Source organism: Triticum urartu, chromosome 7 (assembly GCF_003073215.2).
Source record: "Triticum urartu cultivar G1812 chromosome 7, Tu2.1, whole genome shotgun sequence".
Taxonomy (NCBI): Eukaryota; Viridiplantae; Streptophyta; class Magnoliopsida; order Poales; family Poaceae; genus Triticum; species Triticum urartu.
In genome coordinates, this window is record NC_053028.1 from 106,227,454 (window position 1) to 106,243,253 (window position 15,800).

At 47.2% G+C, this 15,800-nt stretch overlaps 1 protein-coding gene and 1 non-coding gene across 2 annotated transcripts; one reads left to right on the forward strand and one right to left on the reverse strand.

Annotated features, from left to right (window-relative positions):
• Positions 1-979: 979 nt before the first annotated feature.
• On the reverse strand, positions 980-1,052 carry TRNAK-UUU. Its single transcript has one exon. It is a non-coding gene; the product is annotated as a tRNA-Lys (tRNA).
• A 466-nt stretch (positions 1,053-1,518) lies between these two features.
• Positions 1,519-7,675, forward strand: LOC125522192 (DNA-dependent metalloprotease WSS1). The gene is made up of 5 exons (XM_048687281.1): positions 1,519-1,890; positions 2,006-2,201; positions 2,734-3,264; positions 6,361-6,574; positions 7,359-7,675. Exons 1-4 carry the CDS (start codon positions 1,733-1,735, stop codon positions 6,547-6,549), a joined length of 1,074 nt encoding a protein of 357 aa, XP_048543238.1. The 5' UTR covers positions 1,519-1,732; the 3' UTR covers positions 6,550-6,574; positions 7,359-7,675.
• Positions 7,676-15,800: the final 8,125 nt, after the last annotated feature.

The following is a 15,800-nucleotide window of genomic DNA, read 5'->3' on the forward strand; positions in this document are numbered from 1 at the left end:
ATGACGAAGAACCAACAATCTCTCTTGGCCGCGGCCCCTTCTCCCTCAACCCTAATGTCGTTGCCACACGAGTCATTGACGACAACCGCCTCTAACTAAATCCAACTCTAAGACGATGCCTCCCAAGAGAGAAGCACAACATCGAGTGCCTTCGTCGCCGAATCTAGGAATCCTAATCTAGGGTTTAACCCAGCCATAATCGAGCCTAGCTTTCACCAACAATCTCGCCTCTCGATCCGCGTCCAACTAGTCGAGTTGGCACACTGTTGTCTGTTGCCTCGCAACAGAGAGCCCGACACATGTCCGTCGACCCAATCTGGAGCCCCAACTCCAACCATTGCAGCGCCTTGCCATGACGTATAGGGCTAGCCTAGCCTATGACCAGGGAGTTGCAGACTGTGGGAGACTACCATGTCGTAGAGCTGCATTCGTCAGGAGTCAGAGCCACATGAACTGCCATTGCGGCCACCAGGCCGGTTTGCCTCATTAAGAGTCGCGTCGTGACTCCATGTCAATAGGACAAGGTGGAGGAATAGCACCTGGACCATTGTGCGGTCTAGAACCACCGTAGGAGAAGGCCGCCGAAGAACCACAACCGAGAAACACAACCTGGTGTTGCCGTCAGCACATGGATTTATCTGGACGGGATTTTTTCGGCAGTGACAAAAGTGAAGGGGCGGTGGAGCGACGAGCAACTATGGCTAGGGTTTCCCCGTGCCACCATTGGGAGGAGAGCGACACAGGTCCACTATACATACATTGTTCTAGTTTTACAACATTTGAATGGCATATTGTCCAGACGGGAAGAAACTATCATTCCAACATTTGGGTACACAAAACTGGTTTTGTGAGCTACTTTGCGATATCATCCACCTTCAAACATGGCCCTTGCTTGACGATTGATTCCAAAAATGAAAAAAAAATTGGTTGCCTGACGATTCCAACCAATAATAAAAATTACCAAAGCAAAAAAAGAAGACGCCGTCCGTGGGATTCGAACCCACGACCACACGGTTAAAAGCCGTGCGCTCTACCAACTGAGCTAGGACGGCTCGTTGCATATTAACCTTCAATACCATATATGTACGTGATGTTTTCTTTTCAAAATGTATGGTGCAATTTTTTGCGAGGCCGTTTTTCAGCAACTTGGGAACACCGCACATTTTTGGGGCCTACTAAATCACAGAGCTCACTCGCAAATCAAAAGCACCCGCAACTATATGTTTGTTCTGTTGCGTTATCTCTAGAACATCCATGTCAACATGCCACGTAGAGAAAAACAAGAGAGAGACGATCCATTTGCCGATATGCTGCCACGAAGTACACACTCCTCTCATGTCACCAAAAGCTTGCAAAAGGCTTCGGATAACGAAGTGAAAGACGATCCAGATCACAATTCCAGTAAAACACGAATCTCAGTACGCTCTTCTGCTCCTACGTACAATGTTTGAAGCTGAACTCCGGCGCAGAGTTTCAGACGAATCGAGCCGTTCAAAACGAGAAGAAAAAAAGAGAGAGAAGGGGAGAGGGTTTGCTTGCCATTTTCTGAAAATCCTCCCCAAATCCCCTGGACGCATCCGCCGACGGGGAATCGACCCCCCGCAGGCGCGCCCGCCTCCCTCCCACAGCCCACAGGCATAAACGCCCGCCTCCCCTCGTCTCCCGCCCGCCTCGCCCGCCGCCAACCCCCCAATCGATTTCAAATCGCGCGGCCGCCCGATCGGCCGCGGCGATGGAGGTGGGCGACCTGCACAAGGTGTGGGAGATCCGGGCGCTCAAGCGGAAGCCCGAGGAGCCGGCCGCGCGCGCGCTCCTCGACCGCGTCGCCAAGCAGGTCCAGCCCATCATGCGCCGCCGCAAGTGGCGCGTCAAGGTCCTCTCCGAGTTCTCGTAAGCAGCAAACCCTAACCCTAGCCTCTGTATCCCTCGTTCCCCACATCGGCTTCTCCGTCGACCGATAGATACCGTGTGCCGGGGTGACCCGTTTTTATTTGGGGATTATCAGGCCGAAGAACCCGAGGCTGCTGGGGCTCAACGTCAACCGGGGCGTCGAGGTGAAGCTGCGGCTCCGGCGCGACGGCCGCGACCTCGACTTCATCCCCTACGAGGAGGTGCTCGACACCATGCTCCACGAGCTCGCGCACAACGCGCGCGGGCCCCACGACGCGCAGTTCTACAAGCTCTGGGACGAGCTGCGCAAGGTCCGTATGCTCATGTTTCTGCTCTTGTATTAGTATACTTGAAATGTCTACGATTCCACCTGTATAGCGGTTCACTAGTGTCAGTGTATGCATATATCCGGTTGCTTGGAATCTGTTGCTTGTGTGCACCAGGCTATAAGAATGCAGATATTGTGCATATTCCCTTACAACCTAGCACATTTGCTGAAAGCTTCATTCAATTCATTTTGAAGTTTAATGGCATTTAACCTGAATTTTTCGTTGGATCCTGTTGTCATTAACAATATGCAGATGGAATTGATCTTGTTTAGTAAATTTTGGCTTATCCTCATTTCCATGAGTTGTAGCAGAAGCATGTAATTAAGTAGTCCCTCTATTTATTTGCTAGAAATATCACAATTTTTATATCTGCTTACCTGACCATAACAGTTGCTCAAATGGAAGTGATTACATCAATATTTGGATTTCAGAATTATCCGTGTGCTTGTACATAGGATTTCGCTGAATCAAACACTAGATGCTTATATGTTGCTTATGCATAATGATGATTCAGGAGTGTGAAGAACTTGTTGCAAAGGGTATCACGGGGCCAGGACAAGGGTTTGATGGTACAGGCAGGCGATTAGGTGGATTTTCAATACATCCACCACCACCATCTCTCCGACAAGCTACACTAACTGCAGCACAGAAACGGGCAAGGAATGGGGCTCTATTGCCGTCCGGCCCAAGAAAGTTGGGTGGAAATAATGCCATCATGAGTGCTCTTAGTCCAGTACAAGCTGCTGCCATGGCTGCTGAAAGGAGGATGCAGGATGACTTGTGGTGCGGATCACATAATGATTCTGGTATCGATGATTCAGAAGATGTTGTTATTCTTGAGCAACCACCTAACTTGACAACAAGGGATGGAAAAAACACAAAGCGTGCAAAAAACACAAGGTGTGATTCTTCTAGTAGTTCTGCAGAACCCAGCACTTCATCTGGATCTCAAGTTCCAGCACGAGCTGATTCCTCTTCTGGTAGAACGACTGATGCGGACTTTAGTTCTATGTGGGAGTGTAGTGCTTGCACTCTTCTTAATCAGGTAAATTGATCAGCCACTTTATTTTTCAACACTGCACTGAAGTTCCTATTACAGAAAACATTCATGCCCTTTCACATACAAAACCTGATGTCCACATACACTTGGTGGCCAGCTCTTCAGCTAGGCACAAATTCTCTTTTATACTCAGTGCTGGTTCTAGCTGATTCCATTATGATCTATTAGCAGTCTTTGAAGTGAACGTAATGGGTATGTAAATGGTTCGCACTAATAGTGAGTCCATATCAAAGTGGTACTTCCAGAGCAGATTAGACTTATCCAAACTTAAGATGAAATCTAGTTTTCATAATTTATGAACTTGGAACGCCCTAGGATAAATTGAACTATTGATTTGATTTTCTATGTCTGTGACGTACATTTCTTTGCCCACCTTTCTATCTCATCCTTACCTACCTTTGGACCTGTGGTGACGGTAGTTCGCTTTACAAATGGACTCCTTATGATATTCTGAAGCCACATTTGCAACTTGCATTTTGATGCATATGTAGTTACTCTTTTGGACTTGTGGTGACAGTAGTTCGCTTTACAAATGGACTCCTTATGATATTCTGAAGCCACATTTGCAACTTGCATTTTGATGCGTATCAAGTTACTCTTTTAGACACTGGCAACATGTAACTAATAATTAACCTGCATCAACAGTGTATATTTAACTCCCTTCACTATTATGATAAAAAACATTAATAATATAATATATTGTAATACAAAGTATTATGATAAAAACATTAATAATATAATATATTGTAATACAAAGTGATATGACTTATTTGTCTCGATGTATTGTTATAAGTATGTTAAGTTCATTTACACAAATGATATAAGTCATACCGGAAATCCGTTTCGGCTCCCGGGAGCATCTGGACCACATGTGCGTCATGATTCACACAGACTAGTATTCACTTCTGTATTTCGTTTTAATAGTACAGGGCCTGGCCCACCAATCAGTTGTACGGCAGCGAATCTCCCGTGTAACGCCGCTCCAGTACAGATGGAGGAGGACGGATCTGTCCTAACAGAGCGCCACAACTGGACCACCGGATTGTAAACGGCAGCCATCAAAGCTAGATATTTACAACCCAAGCCAGCCACCACCATCCCCTTCCTCTGCACGATTAAGTTCATCCACCAGTAGCACCCATTCCTCCTCCCTCTCCACATAGTTCTAGCTCATCCTTCCCCACTTGAAGGTTCTCGAAACACAGGGATTCACTATGTTCTAGATTGTCCATCCCAGGTGCAAATGGAACATAATTAGATGTCATGGGTTTTATCACACTTCATTGCATAAACTTTAAGGGGAAACAAAATGCTCTCAGCTGCAATTCCCCTGTAGTGGAAGCATTACTCCAGCCGCCACTTTGCTAGAGAACCTTCACTTCCACCCAAAATGATACACTTCAACATAAACCCTCTGGCATCTAAGTCTCCTCTTCGTCTTCTTCTTCGTCCTTCATGAAGTGTGGCAGAACTGCCCTGTTCTCCTGCATCTTCAACAAGCTGGTACACAAGCGACTTCGCCAAGTATGTAATCTGGCTCTGTCACACACGATAACACATATTTGGCCAGCCCCAACCTATGGATCTAGAAATGAATTTTTCAAATGACACGGTCGCTTAGTGGTTAGTGCAAATGAAACTTACATCCGACAGACTCTGAACTTTCTCCCTCATGTATTCTCTAAGATAGTGCATCCCATAGATCCAGCTCTCTTCCTTGGTCAAGCATGGCAAAAAAAAGTCTCGTCTCGAATAACATAAGTCGTATATTGTTACCCCAGTCAACCACAACTAACCAATTTTGCCTAGTTTTTGCGAAAAATCAGATAATTTCCACTTTTTTATCACTCAATCAGTTGCAGACATGAAAAAAATAGATTGCAGAATTACACGCGGTACTCATCGGAAGAGAATTCAACGAATTATTGTTACCTTGTCCAACCTGGGGCTTGTCGATCCATTTTGCCCGTAGAATGAGCTGAGGTTGCATCTCCACTCTGTGCTTGGTCTGCAATGACAGAATCCATGGCTGGGTGCTTGTTCATCTGGGCGTCCCCTTTCTCAGTCACATCCGTGTTATCTCCTTCGCTCTTACTGAAATCAGAAGCTGTTCCCCAACCGGCATCAACACTTATTTGCTCACCGTAAGCAGCACCACTAAGCTGGACGAGACCATGACCACTGCTGAATCCCCCAACACCACTCAGCCGTGCATCATCCATCCCCATCCTAGACCCTCTGCCGGAATGCCCTATTGACTGATCTCCATCTCACACCATTTCCACTAAAATTGTAGCGCTGCACGCCTCGTCCGAGTAAATCGGTAAACTGTGGGTGGATTTCATCCAGAAATCAGATCCCCAACTGCATCTAAATATTTAACAACCACGGGATTTGGAGGATAAGGCTAGATTTACCTGTCGACTGCAGTTACTGGGAATTCCGTCGCCATGCCCGAGCCGTCGCGGTGATCTATGCCCAGTTGGCGGCACCCCCCCTACGGCTTCAAAGACGCACCTCTCCGGCGACGCCGCAGAGCTCTGCCGTGGCTTACTCAGAGCAATAGCACTCCCTCTGCTGAGAAAATCTTGGCAGTAGAACTAACCCCCACCACGCGCCCAACATTTTCTTTTTTCACCTTTCATGTGGGCCAGACAAACGGCTGACTCCTTCCAAAGATAACACCTGTACCACGTGTCCAGAGTACAGGTGCGTCAAGACGCATTAGCAGGCCAACGTCCGTCCTCCCTGGCGCTAGCTGCCGCTCGTACGTACACAGTGCGGCGCCAGTGTATACTTCGTCTAATATTCCTGTATTCGCATGACAGTGATGTGCGGCACAGATCTCTACACATATCTGGGCGGCTGTGATTCCGGGTTCAACTGGACCTGGGTGCCAAAACGGCCCGAAGTGATACTCCTTTTCTTGTTTTTGCACATTATGCTGTTAATATGATCTGTAATATCTTTTTCAAAGACATCTGTAATCTGTTCTTTTTTCATTGAAAAAGAAGTGCAGTGGCTGGCCTACTGGACTTCTATTATTGCTGCTCCCCGTTCTCTAACACATTTCATCTGCAGCCTCTGGCACCAATTTGTGAAGTTTGTGGGACAGCGAAACCTAAAATTGCAAAAGCCAAGTATGCATCGTGGTCCTGTAAATTCTGCACTCTGGAGAACTGCACTAAGCTTGATAAATGTTTGGCATGCGATCAATGGAGATACTCATATGGACCACCTGTAGCCACATATGGTCCAAGCTACGATTGACTTACATTGAAGGCTCCAAGAATACGTAAGTGGAGTTTATTACTGTCACAGGCATTCAGTGTTCTACAAATTTTCCGCTCTCTTCTGACAGAGCGATGTTACTCCTGTATTAACAATTCAACTCACCCAAAAATGGCTTCTTTAGAGAGATAACTGCACAATACTACAATCACCTGATAATTGCATTAGTACGATAGTATGCCCAAGCACTAATATTCCAGCTGTGTTTTGTTTTGCTTCTAACCTGAAGTGTTTTTGTTTTCTGCCTCTCAGGAACTACTCCTATGTGAGAGGTGCATAGAGTTGTTTCTTGATAGAGATAAACCACTTGTTTGTGCATTCTTACTAAGCAATTGAATTCAGTAGATTGCAAGTTTGTCATGGAAGGTGGACTTATGAACATACTCATATCCAAAGCTGTAGACAACCCTTTTTGTTGTTGCCTAAAACGGTCAACCTCGGAAATCCTACACATGTGAAGTGGCAGGGCGATAGTAAGGGCGAGCCAAGTTACTACTACTGGATTAGGCCTAGGGTGTACTCCCTCCGTTCCTAAATATTTGTCTTTCTAGACATTTCAAATGACTACTACATACGGATGTATGTAGACATATTTTAGAGTGTAGATTCACTCATGTTGCTCCGTATGTAGTCACTTGTTGAAATGCCTAGAAAGACAAGTATTTAGGAACGGAGGGAGTATAACATAAGCATAACCTGATGAATTTGCCTGACATGTTTTATTATTTCTGTCCGTCTCTCGGTAGTTGACCTGTGACAGCGATCTTCTCTTCATGTGGCTTCCGCAGGTTTACAATTTTGGGGGAGGCGGCTGCTGCAATGTTTAAAATTGCCTCACCAGCAGCGGTTGCCTCTGCAGCCACCTACCAAGTACCACTGCATGCCAACTCAAACCCGTGGAGTCGCGGAAAGATTTAGCATCCAGGTCTGGGCACCTGTCGGCCTGCCAATGGCGCCCAATTCCTCTCTGGGAGCACTGAATCCTGTATGCTTTGCTGACTTCCGCTCGTGGTTGCCGATTTAAAGAACGTGGTCGGTTTTGTGCAAGGATGCCTACATGTTTACCAATTGCAGTAGTTGCTATCACTGCCTTGTTCATCTCATATACAGTACTGGCTCACCTTTGCTATCATTGCTGTAGCTTTTGCGCGCCCGTGGTAGGAGTAGGAGAATCGTAGCGGCTCACCTTTGCTCGGTGAAGGTCCCTGTCACCTGTGTTCGTATGCAGTAGCTGAGCACGTCGATAGAGTGAAAGCTCTTTATCTTTTCGCCACAACGTATTAGAACCGTGGTAGGAACTGGAGAGTGAGGCCAACGGGCAAAGGGAACCTAGGACGTGACGAGAAGCCCATACTCCTTTTATCACACGTTCTGGGAACCTCGGTAGGCTTTGGCTGCTTTGTCTATCATGGGTAGAGAGTCAAGCGGCGGCTTAGTTCACTGACACGTAAATTTTCCATACCTTTTTCTTCGCTCTATCATGCGCTTTTTTCTTTGTTTGGCGGCAGATTGCAATTACCCGAGCACGTGCTGTGAAAGCGGGGCATCTTTTCTTTTTTCTGGTGCACGAATGGCCCGGTGCATCTGGTGAATCAGACCCGTGTGCTGCTGCCCAGGCTCTTGGCACGCGTTTTGCCACATTGCCCACACATCTTTTCCCCCTTAGCAAGGCACTGGTAAAGTTTTAACTCGTTGACTAATGGTTTACTTGAACGCCGCAACTAAATCAGACATGTGCGTAGCTTAAACAGCTTAATTAGGCGACCTGTAGAATCAACATCATCCAAGAAACCAAGGCAACAAACATGTCACTAGTAGACAAAGGGCCTATTGTCCCGGTTTGTAAGGGCCTTTTGTCCCGGTTCCTGAACCGGATTAAAGGGTCGGTACTAATGCCCTGTCTCTTTAGTTTTTTTAAGGGGTAACCCAAGCTTTATTAATGATCAAAAGCCACAATTTGTGGTATACATCTTGGGTTAAAGGATTGGCCTAGCCACACATGACGTCCCGGGCCTAAAGAGAGTGAATGTTTTGCTAAACTATGAGCCTCAACGTTACATCTGCGGCATTCATACATGAAATCACACATAAAATGAAGAGCTCTACTATGAATCTCCTTGATAACCGTACCATATGTTCCCCGGTTTCCAGACTTTATATCGCCTACCACTTGCTTTGAGTCAGATGAGATGACTATCCGATGGATGTTCAGGTCCTCTGCCAGTGCTAGCGCTTCCCGGCACGCGATTGCCTCAAGCGTAGCCGGGTCTGTGATGCCTCGGAGTACAATTGCAGAACTCCCAAGGTAGTTCCCCAGGTCATCTCGACACACTGCTGCTGCCGTGCCTCCCCATGAACGACACCCAGCATCAACATGAATCTTGGTTGATCCCGCTGGTGGTGCTAATGAGCGAGCTGTTCTACTCGCTTGAGGTGCTGAAATTTTCCTTTGGCCTGAGCTTCTTTCTTTGATGATTTCCAAGTCACTCAAAAATCTCTGAATAAAAGAGTGCGTGCTTTGCGGACTTTGAAATATGCCCTCATGAATTGCTTTCCTTCGCGAAGACCAAATCGCCCAAAGTGTTACTGATATCTTAATGAACTCCGCATGTGATACCGATTCCATCAGCGAGAATAGCCAACACTTCGCATTAGGTCCAGCGGCTGCTATTAGACTGTTCGTGGCCTCTTCGTCAGCAAGTGCCCAGGTACACCTTGCCACCGTGCATTCTAGGAGCGAGTGCCTCCACGAATCAGGTCCTCCACACAGCACGCATGAGCTTGTATTCAACATATGTCTGTGAGCTCGTACATCCTCCGTCGGAATAGAGTGTTTTGATAACTGCCAAAGAAACATCTTGATTTTCCCTGGTACCTGAGTATTCCACAGCCTTTTCCATGATCCATCTTCTCTGTTTGAACTTGAGGACCCGGCTGTACCCTCGAGCCAAGCCTCCCTTCTCCTTCTTGTTGCGACCAACATGTTGTACGCCGATTTCACGGTGAGCAGACCCGAGCGTTCAAAGTTCCAACTCCAGTAGTCTTCCACATTTTGTGTGCATATAGGAATGTTCAAGATCACCGCGACATCCATTGGCATAAACACCTGCCTCACACGCTCTATATTCCATGTTGCCGATGTCATGTCTATCAATTCAGACACCAGTCCCGGTTCAATCCAGAATCGGGACAGATGGGCCTCCACGTGGCCTGTGCGCGGAGCCCAGACAGGAGGGCCTTTGGTCCCGGTTGGTGGCACCAACCGGGACCAATATGCATCCACGCGTCAGCATTTCTGTGCCTGGGGTTTTTGTTTTTTTTGAAGGGGGGGTGGGGGTTTTGGGGGGTTAATTTAGGTGTTTCGTATATTGTGTTAGCTAGCTATAATTAATAGAGAGAACTGTCCTCTCTTATGTCCGTGCTTGGTCGACGCTACGTACTATACATACGTATAGAGAGGATTAGACACGCTAGCTAGCTAGTAAGCAAACGAAGGAAACAGAAGATCGTCATGAACATATATGCATACAGAGAGAAGTGATATCGACCACCTCTCCTTCTCCGAGAGATTGGTCGAACAACAAGTTCTCGTATATCTATCCGACACTACCGGCTACATATATACAATAATTATCTCTTACAAATATAATCATACAGGCGCATGGTCCACATAGTATTCTCTGTCTTCAGCGATCACGTGGTCAAGAAAGAATGCCGCCAATTCCTCTTGAATTGCTCGCATGCGAGCTGGTGCTAGGAGTTCATCCCGCTTCCGAAACATCTAATTTGAAGGAGGTCAATACATATCTATATATATATATATGAATGAATGAAACTCAACACAAATGATGGTAATAAAATAAAATTGTGAATGTTGTTATTTACGCATTTCATATTGTTCGTCAGAGTAGCCCCGCTCACAGGTCGTGTGGCGGATGGACTCGCAAACGTAGTATCCACAGAAATCATTCCCTTGTTCCTGCCACAACCACTTTACAAGAAATAGAGGTCAATCAAACTGATAAGCAAGAATTCCAAATGGTATTGATGAAACTAGCGCTTGAATCAATAGGAGATGCGCGGAACATGCTACTATAGTACTTACTTTCGGGTGTCTAAATTGCAGCTTCTTCGGGAGTCCCGGAGCTTTTTTGATGAATTTTTTCCAAACCCTGTCAGACAAATAAAACAATTACTTGATATATCAGGAAATGAACAAAGTTGCTGATACGGTGGATAATGATCGATTTAACTTCTCGAGCATTTGAGTCATGTCCGCATAGTCCTGGGGATCTTTTCGTCTTGAGTCTAAGACGGTTACTAGTCCCTGCTCAAGCTTAATCTCTAGGAGAATATAGTGGAAACTACACACGCATGCATAATTCATCAATTACATTACTATAACCTTGACTAATATATAAGGGAAACCGAATATGCACAAGACAGTAACACTCACTTGAAGTTGTAAAGAAAGAGTATTATATCTTTGTTTTCATTTATTACCAACGATCGTAGCAAGTTGGCCTCGGTATCTGCGGCATGAAATTTAACCTGAGTTGTATCTATGAGATTTGTGTTAATGAACCCAATATCACCGATTTGTCTTTTCTTCAATTCGGCGATCTTCAATCTGCATAATATAGTGAGGATAATTATAAATACATGCAATGAAAGAGCTGAGCTATATAGAGAGACTTTATGACAGAAGTAGTACTACTTACAGATAGTAGCAGGTGACCGTTGCTTTATCGAGGGCCAATTGATTGAAAAACTGAAAGAACTCCTCAAATGGAACAGGCAACAGTTCAATTCCAACGAGGTCATGCTCTTTTTTAACTCTCACATACAAAGTACTCCTCCCCCCAGACTCTCTGCAGATTTTCAAGTACCAATCATGCAATCTTCGCATCATCGTTGATAGAGACCTTTCATCTTTGACGAGAGGCTTCCTGTACTCGTATCTTTGTATCTGCACCTCCATGAAATCATAATGTACATCGTCGGGCAGGTAATCTCCAAGATTGCTATAACCGGGCACCATCCTCGGATCATTAGCGTCGATGTCGCTAGGCACCTTGAGCGGGGGGCACGATTGCTTTGCTTGTTCGCCGAGCTGGGCAATTTGTTTCCCAACTCGTCGTTCTTTCAGCCTTTGATCACTGACAGTACTTCCCGACCGCTCCGTTTCGACAAATTCATTTCCAATAATGCGCTCATAGTTGCCTTTCGGCAGAGTCTTGGGTGGTTTTGTCAGGGCAGCCAGAGTGCGCTTCGCTTTCACCGGATCTACCTTCTCCTCCAAAGGTGGATGTTTCTTTGCTTTCACCCCTTCAAAGAAGTTCCTCACTTCTTCTCGCGCGATCTCGGCGTTCTCCTCCGGGGTCCTCTCGTATGGTAACTTCTCTGGAGTCTTCAGAGAAGGACCGAATCTATATGTCCTCCCGCCTCTGGCTGTACTGCTAGACGCCGACAGAGCAGACGGAGCGATTGTCTTGTTTACTTTCTTACGAGGTGGAGGAGAAGGACTACGACGCGCCGGAGCAGCCGGAGCGGCGGCAGATCTCTTCCGCCCTTGCTGACGAGGCGGCGAAGGAGGAGGCCGGCTGCTCGGGCGCGCCGGCGCAGGCGGAGAAGGAGGCGGAGTGCCGCCACACGCCGGAGAAGGAGCCGGCCGAGTGCCCTGATCGTCACTCGCCGGAGGAGGAGGCGGTGGAGGAGGCGGAGTGCCCTGACTCGCCGGAGGAGGAGGAGGAGGCGGAGGCGTCCAGTTCGTAAGGTTGATGAGCTCCTTCCGCCATAGGCATGGAGTCTTCAGAGCAGAACCCAGCCGAGTTTCCCCTTCACCGGTAGGATGGTCAAGCTGGAGGTCCTCAAATCCCTCCGTTATTTCATCCACCATCTGAAGGAAATATGCCCTAGAGGCAATAATAAAGTTATTATTTATTTCCTTATATCATGATAAATGTTTATTATTCATGCTAGAATTGTATTAACCGGAAACATAATACATGTGTGAATACATAGACAAACTTAGTGTCACTAGTATGCCTCTACTTGACTAGCTCGTTAATCAAAGATGGTTATGTTTCCTAACCATGAACAAGGTGTTGTTATTTGATTAACGAGGTCACATCATTAGTTGAATGATCTGATTGACATGACCCATTCCATTAGCTTAGCACCCGATCGTTTAGTATGTTGCTATTGCTTTCTTCATGACTTATACATGTTCCTATGACTATGGGATTATGCAACTCCCGTTTGCCGGAGGAACACTTTGTGTGCTACCAAACGTCACAACGTAACTAGGTGATTATAAAGGAGCTCTACAGGTGTCTCCAATGGTAGATGTTGGGTTGGCGTATTTCGGGAATAGGATTTGTCACTCCGATTGTCGGAGAGGTATCTCTGGGCCCTCTCGGTAATGCACATCACATAAGCCTTGCAAGCATTGCAACTAATAAGTTAGTTGCGGGATGATGTATTACGGAACGAGTAAAGAGACTTGCCGGTAACGAGATTGAACTAGGTATTGGATACCGACGATCGAATCTCGGGAAAGTAACATACCGATGACAAAGGGAACAACGTATGTTGTTATGCGGTCTGACCGATAAAGATCTTCGTAGAATATGTAGGAGCCAATATGGGCATCCAGGTCTCGCTATTGGTTATTGACCGGAGACGTGTCTCGGTCATGTCTACATTGTTCTCGAACCGTAGGGTCCGCACGCTTAACGTTACGATGACAGTTATTATGAGTTTATGCATTTTGATGTACCGAAGTTAGTTCGGAGTGCCGAATGTGATCACGGACATGACGAGGAGTCTCGAAATGGTCGAGACATAAAGATTGATATATTGGAAGCCTATATTTAGACATCGGAAGTGTTCCGGGTGAAATCGGGATTTTACCGGAGTACCGGGAGGTTACCGGAACCCCCCGGAAGCCATATGGGCCTTAATGGGCTTTAGTGGAAAGGAGAAAGGGGCAGCCCAAGGTGGCCGCGCGCCTTCCTCCCTCCCCTAGTCCTATTAGGACTAGGAGAGGTGGCCGGCCCCCCTCTCTCTCTTTCCCCCTCGGGGAATCCTAGTCCAACTAGGATTGGGGGGGGGGGTCCTACTCCCGGTAGGAGTAGGACTCCTCCTGCGCCCTCCTCCTGGCCGGCGGCCCCCTCCCCTTGGCTCCTTTATATACAGAGGCAGGGGGCACCTCTAGACACACAAGTTGATCATTGAGATCGTTCCTTAGCCGTGTGCGGTGCCCCCTGCCACCATATTCCACCTCGGTCATACCGTTGTAGTGCTTAGGCGAAGCCGTGCGTCGGTAGAACATCATCATCGTCACCACACCGTCGTGCTGACGGAACTCCTCCCCGACGCTTTGCTGGATCGGAGCCCGGGGATCGTCATCGAGCTGTACGTGTGCTAAGAACTCGGAGGTGCCGGAGTAACGGTGCTTGGATCGGTCGGATCGGGAAGACGTACGACTACTTCCTCTACGTTGTGTCAACGCTTCCGCAGTCGGTCTGCGTGGGTACGTAGACAACACTCTCCCCTCTCGTTGCTATGCATCACCATGATCTTGCGTGTGCGTAGGAAAATTTTGAAATTACTACGTTCCCCAACACCATCACCCTAGCATATCCTTCTGGAATCGTCCGGCAGTGAAAAGTTGCGCCGGGTTCAGTAGGAAAAACATAGCCAACAGCCGCGTTGACCTTCATATTAATCCATTGCGTCATAAGGTGGCAATTTTGAGACTCCGTGATAGCATCCATGGGATAGCTGGCAGGAGCCGTCAAGACATGCTCCGGCTGAAGCAGCTCGGTGGAAGCCACGCTGCTTCTCCACTGAGATGGCGGGGTAGCTTCGGGGGAAGCTTCGGCAGTTCGTTTGCTGCGATTTTCTTCTCGTTCCTCTATCACTTGTACCCTAGCGTGCAGCGCCTGCGGTTGGGTCTGCTCCACTTTCTTCCTCCTCTCATGGCATTTGTAATCGCCTGCGTCCGGAAACCCAACCTTCCACGGAATGGAGCCTGGCGTGCCTCGTGTCCGTCCAGGGTGCTCAGGATTCCCGAGGGCCATTGTGAGCTCGTCGTTCTCTCTGTCTGGAATGAACGTCCCTTGCTGCGCTGCTTCGATATACTACTGAAGCTTCTTGACTGGTATGTCCATTTGATAGTTCGTCCAAATGCGCTTCCCTGATACAGGGTCCAAGGTTCCGCCAGCCCCGAAGAACCAAGTCCGGCAACGGTCTGACCAGTTAATTGTCTCTGGTTCGATCCCTTTATCAACCAGATCATTATCAGTCTTGGCCCACTTAGGCCGGGCCACGAGGTAGCCACCTGACCCCGTGCGATGGTGATGCTTCTTCTTCGCAGCATTTTGCTTGTTTGTCGCCGACATCTTCTTACTCTTTTTCGATGTCTTGTGGGCCACAAATGCGGGCCAGTGATCTCTGATTTTCTCATATCTGCCCTTGAATTCTGGTGTCTCTTTATTTTCGACAAACTTATTCAGCTCTTTCTTCCACCTCTTGAATAGTTCTGCCATCCTCTTAAGAGCAAAAGACTTGATTAATTGCTCTTTAACTGGCTTCTCCGGATTATCCTCTGGCGGTAGGGTGAAATTTGACTTCAGCTCAGTCCAAAGATCATTTTTCTGCATATCATTGACATAAGACACCTCAGGGTCTTCTGTAGCCAACTTTAACCATTGCTGGATGCTGATCGGGATCTTGTCCCTAACCAGAACCCCGCATTGAGCAACAAATGCGCTCTTTGTCCGGAGGGGTTCAATCGGTTGGCCGTCGGGCGCGATTGCTATGATCTCAAACTTTTCATCTGAGCTCAACTTTTTCTTCGGGCCTCGTCTCTTTACCGAAGTTGTGCTCGATCCGTAGGGCTAGAAAAAAGAACAAAGACTTAATTAATATGTGTACATACCAAAACAATGAATGCATCAATTAGCTAGTCGGCACAAGCTTAACTAGTATATATACCTGGCCGGACTCGGTTCGGTCACCGGAGATGTCATCACGGTCTCCTTCTTGCACCGGCATTGGGTCACCGGAGCCGTCCTCACGGTCTCCTTCTTGCACCGGCATTAGGTCACCGGAGCCATCATAATCATAGCCAGCTGCTTCCAGACCATCGGTGTCGTTGAGAAACAAAATATAGATACCAAAATATACATACATAGAGTAAAGATCGGACCTCTAGGTCTTTC

What these genes read in the sequence shown, in the direction of transcription:
- LOC125522192 (XM_048687281.1), top strand. Translation starts at nt 1,733, where the DNA reads ATGGAGGTGGGCGACCTGCACAAGGTGTGGGAGATCCGGGCGCTCAAG. An exon ending in AAGGTCCTCTCCGAGTTCTC is followed by an intron (nt 1,891 to 2,005) that starts GTAAGCAGCAAA and finishes GGGGATTATCAG; the next exon opens with GCCGAAGAACCCGAGGCTGC. An exon ending in CTTGCACTCTTCTTAATCAG is followed by an intron (nt 3,265 to 6,360) that starts GTAAATTGATCA and finishes TTTCATCTGCAG; the next exon opens with CCTCTGGCACCAATTTGTGA.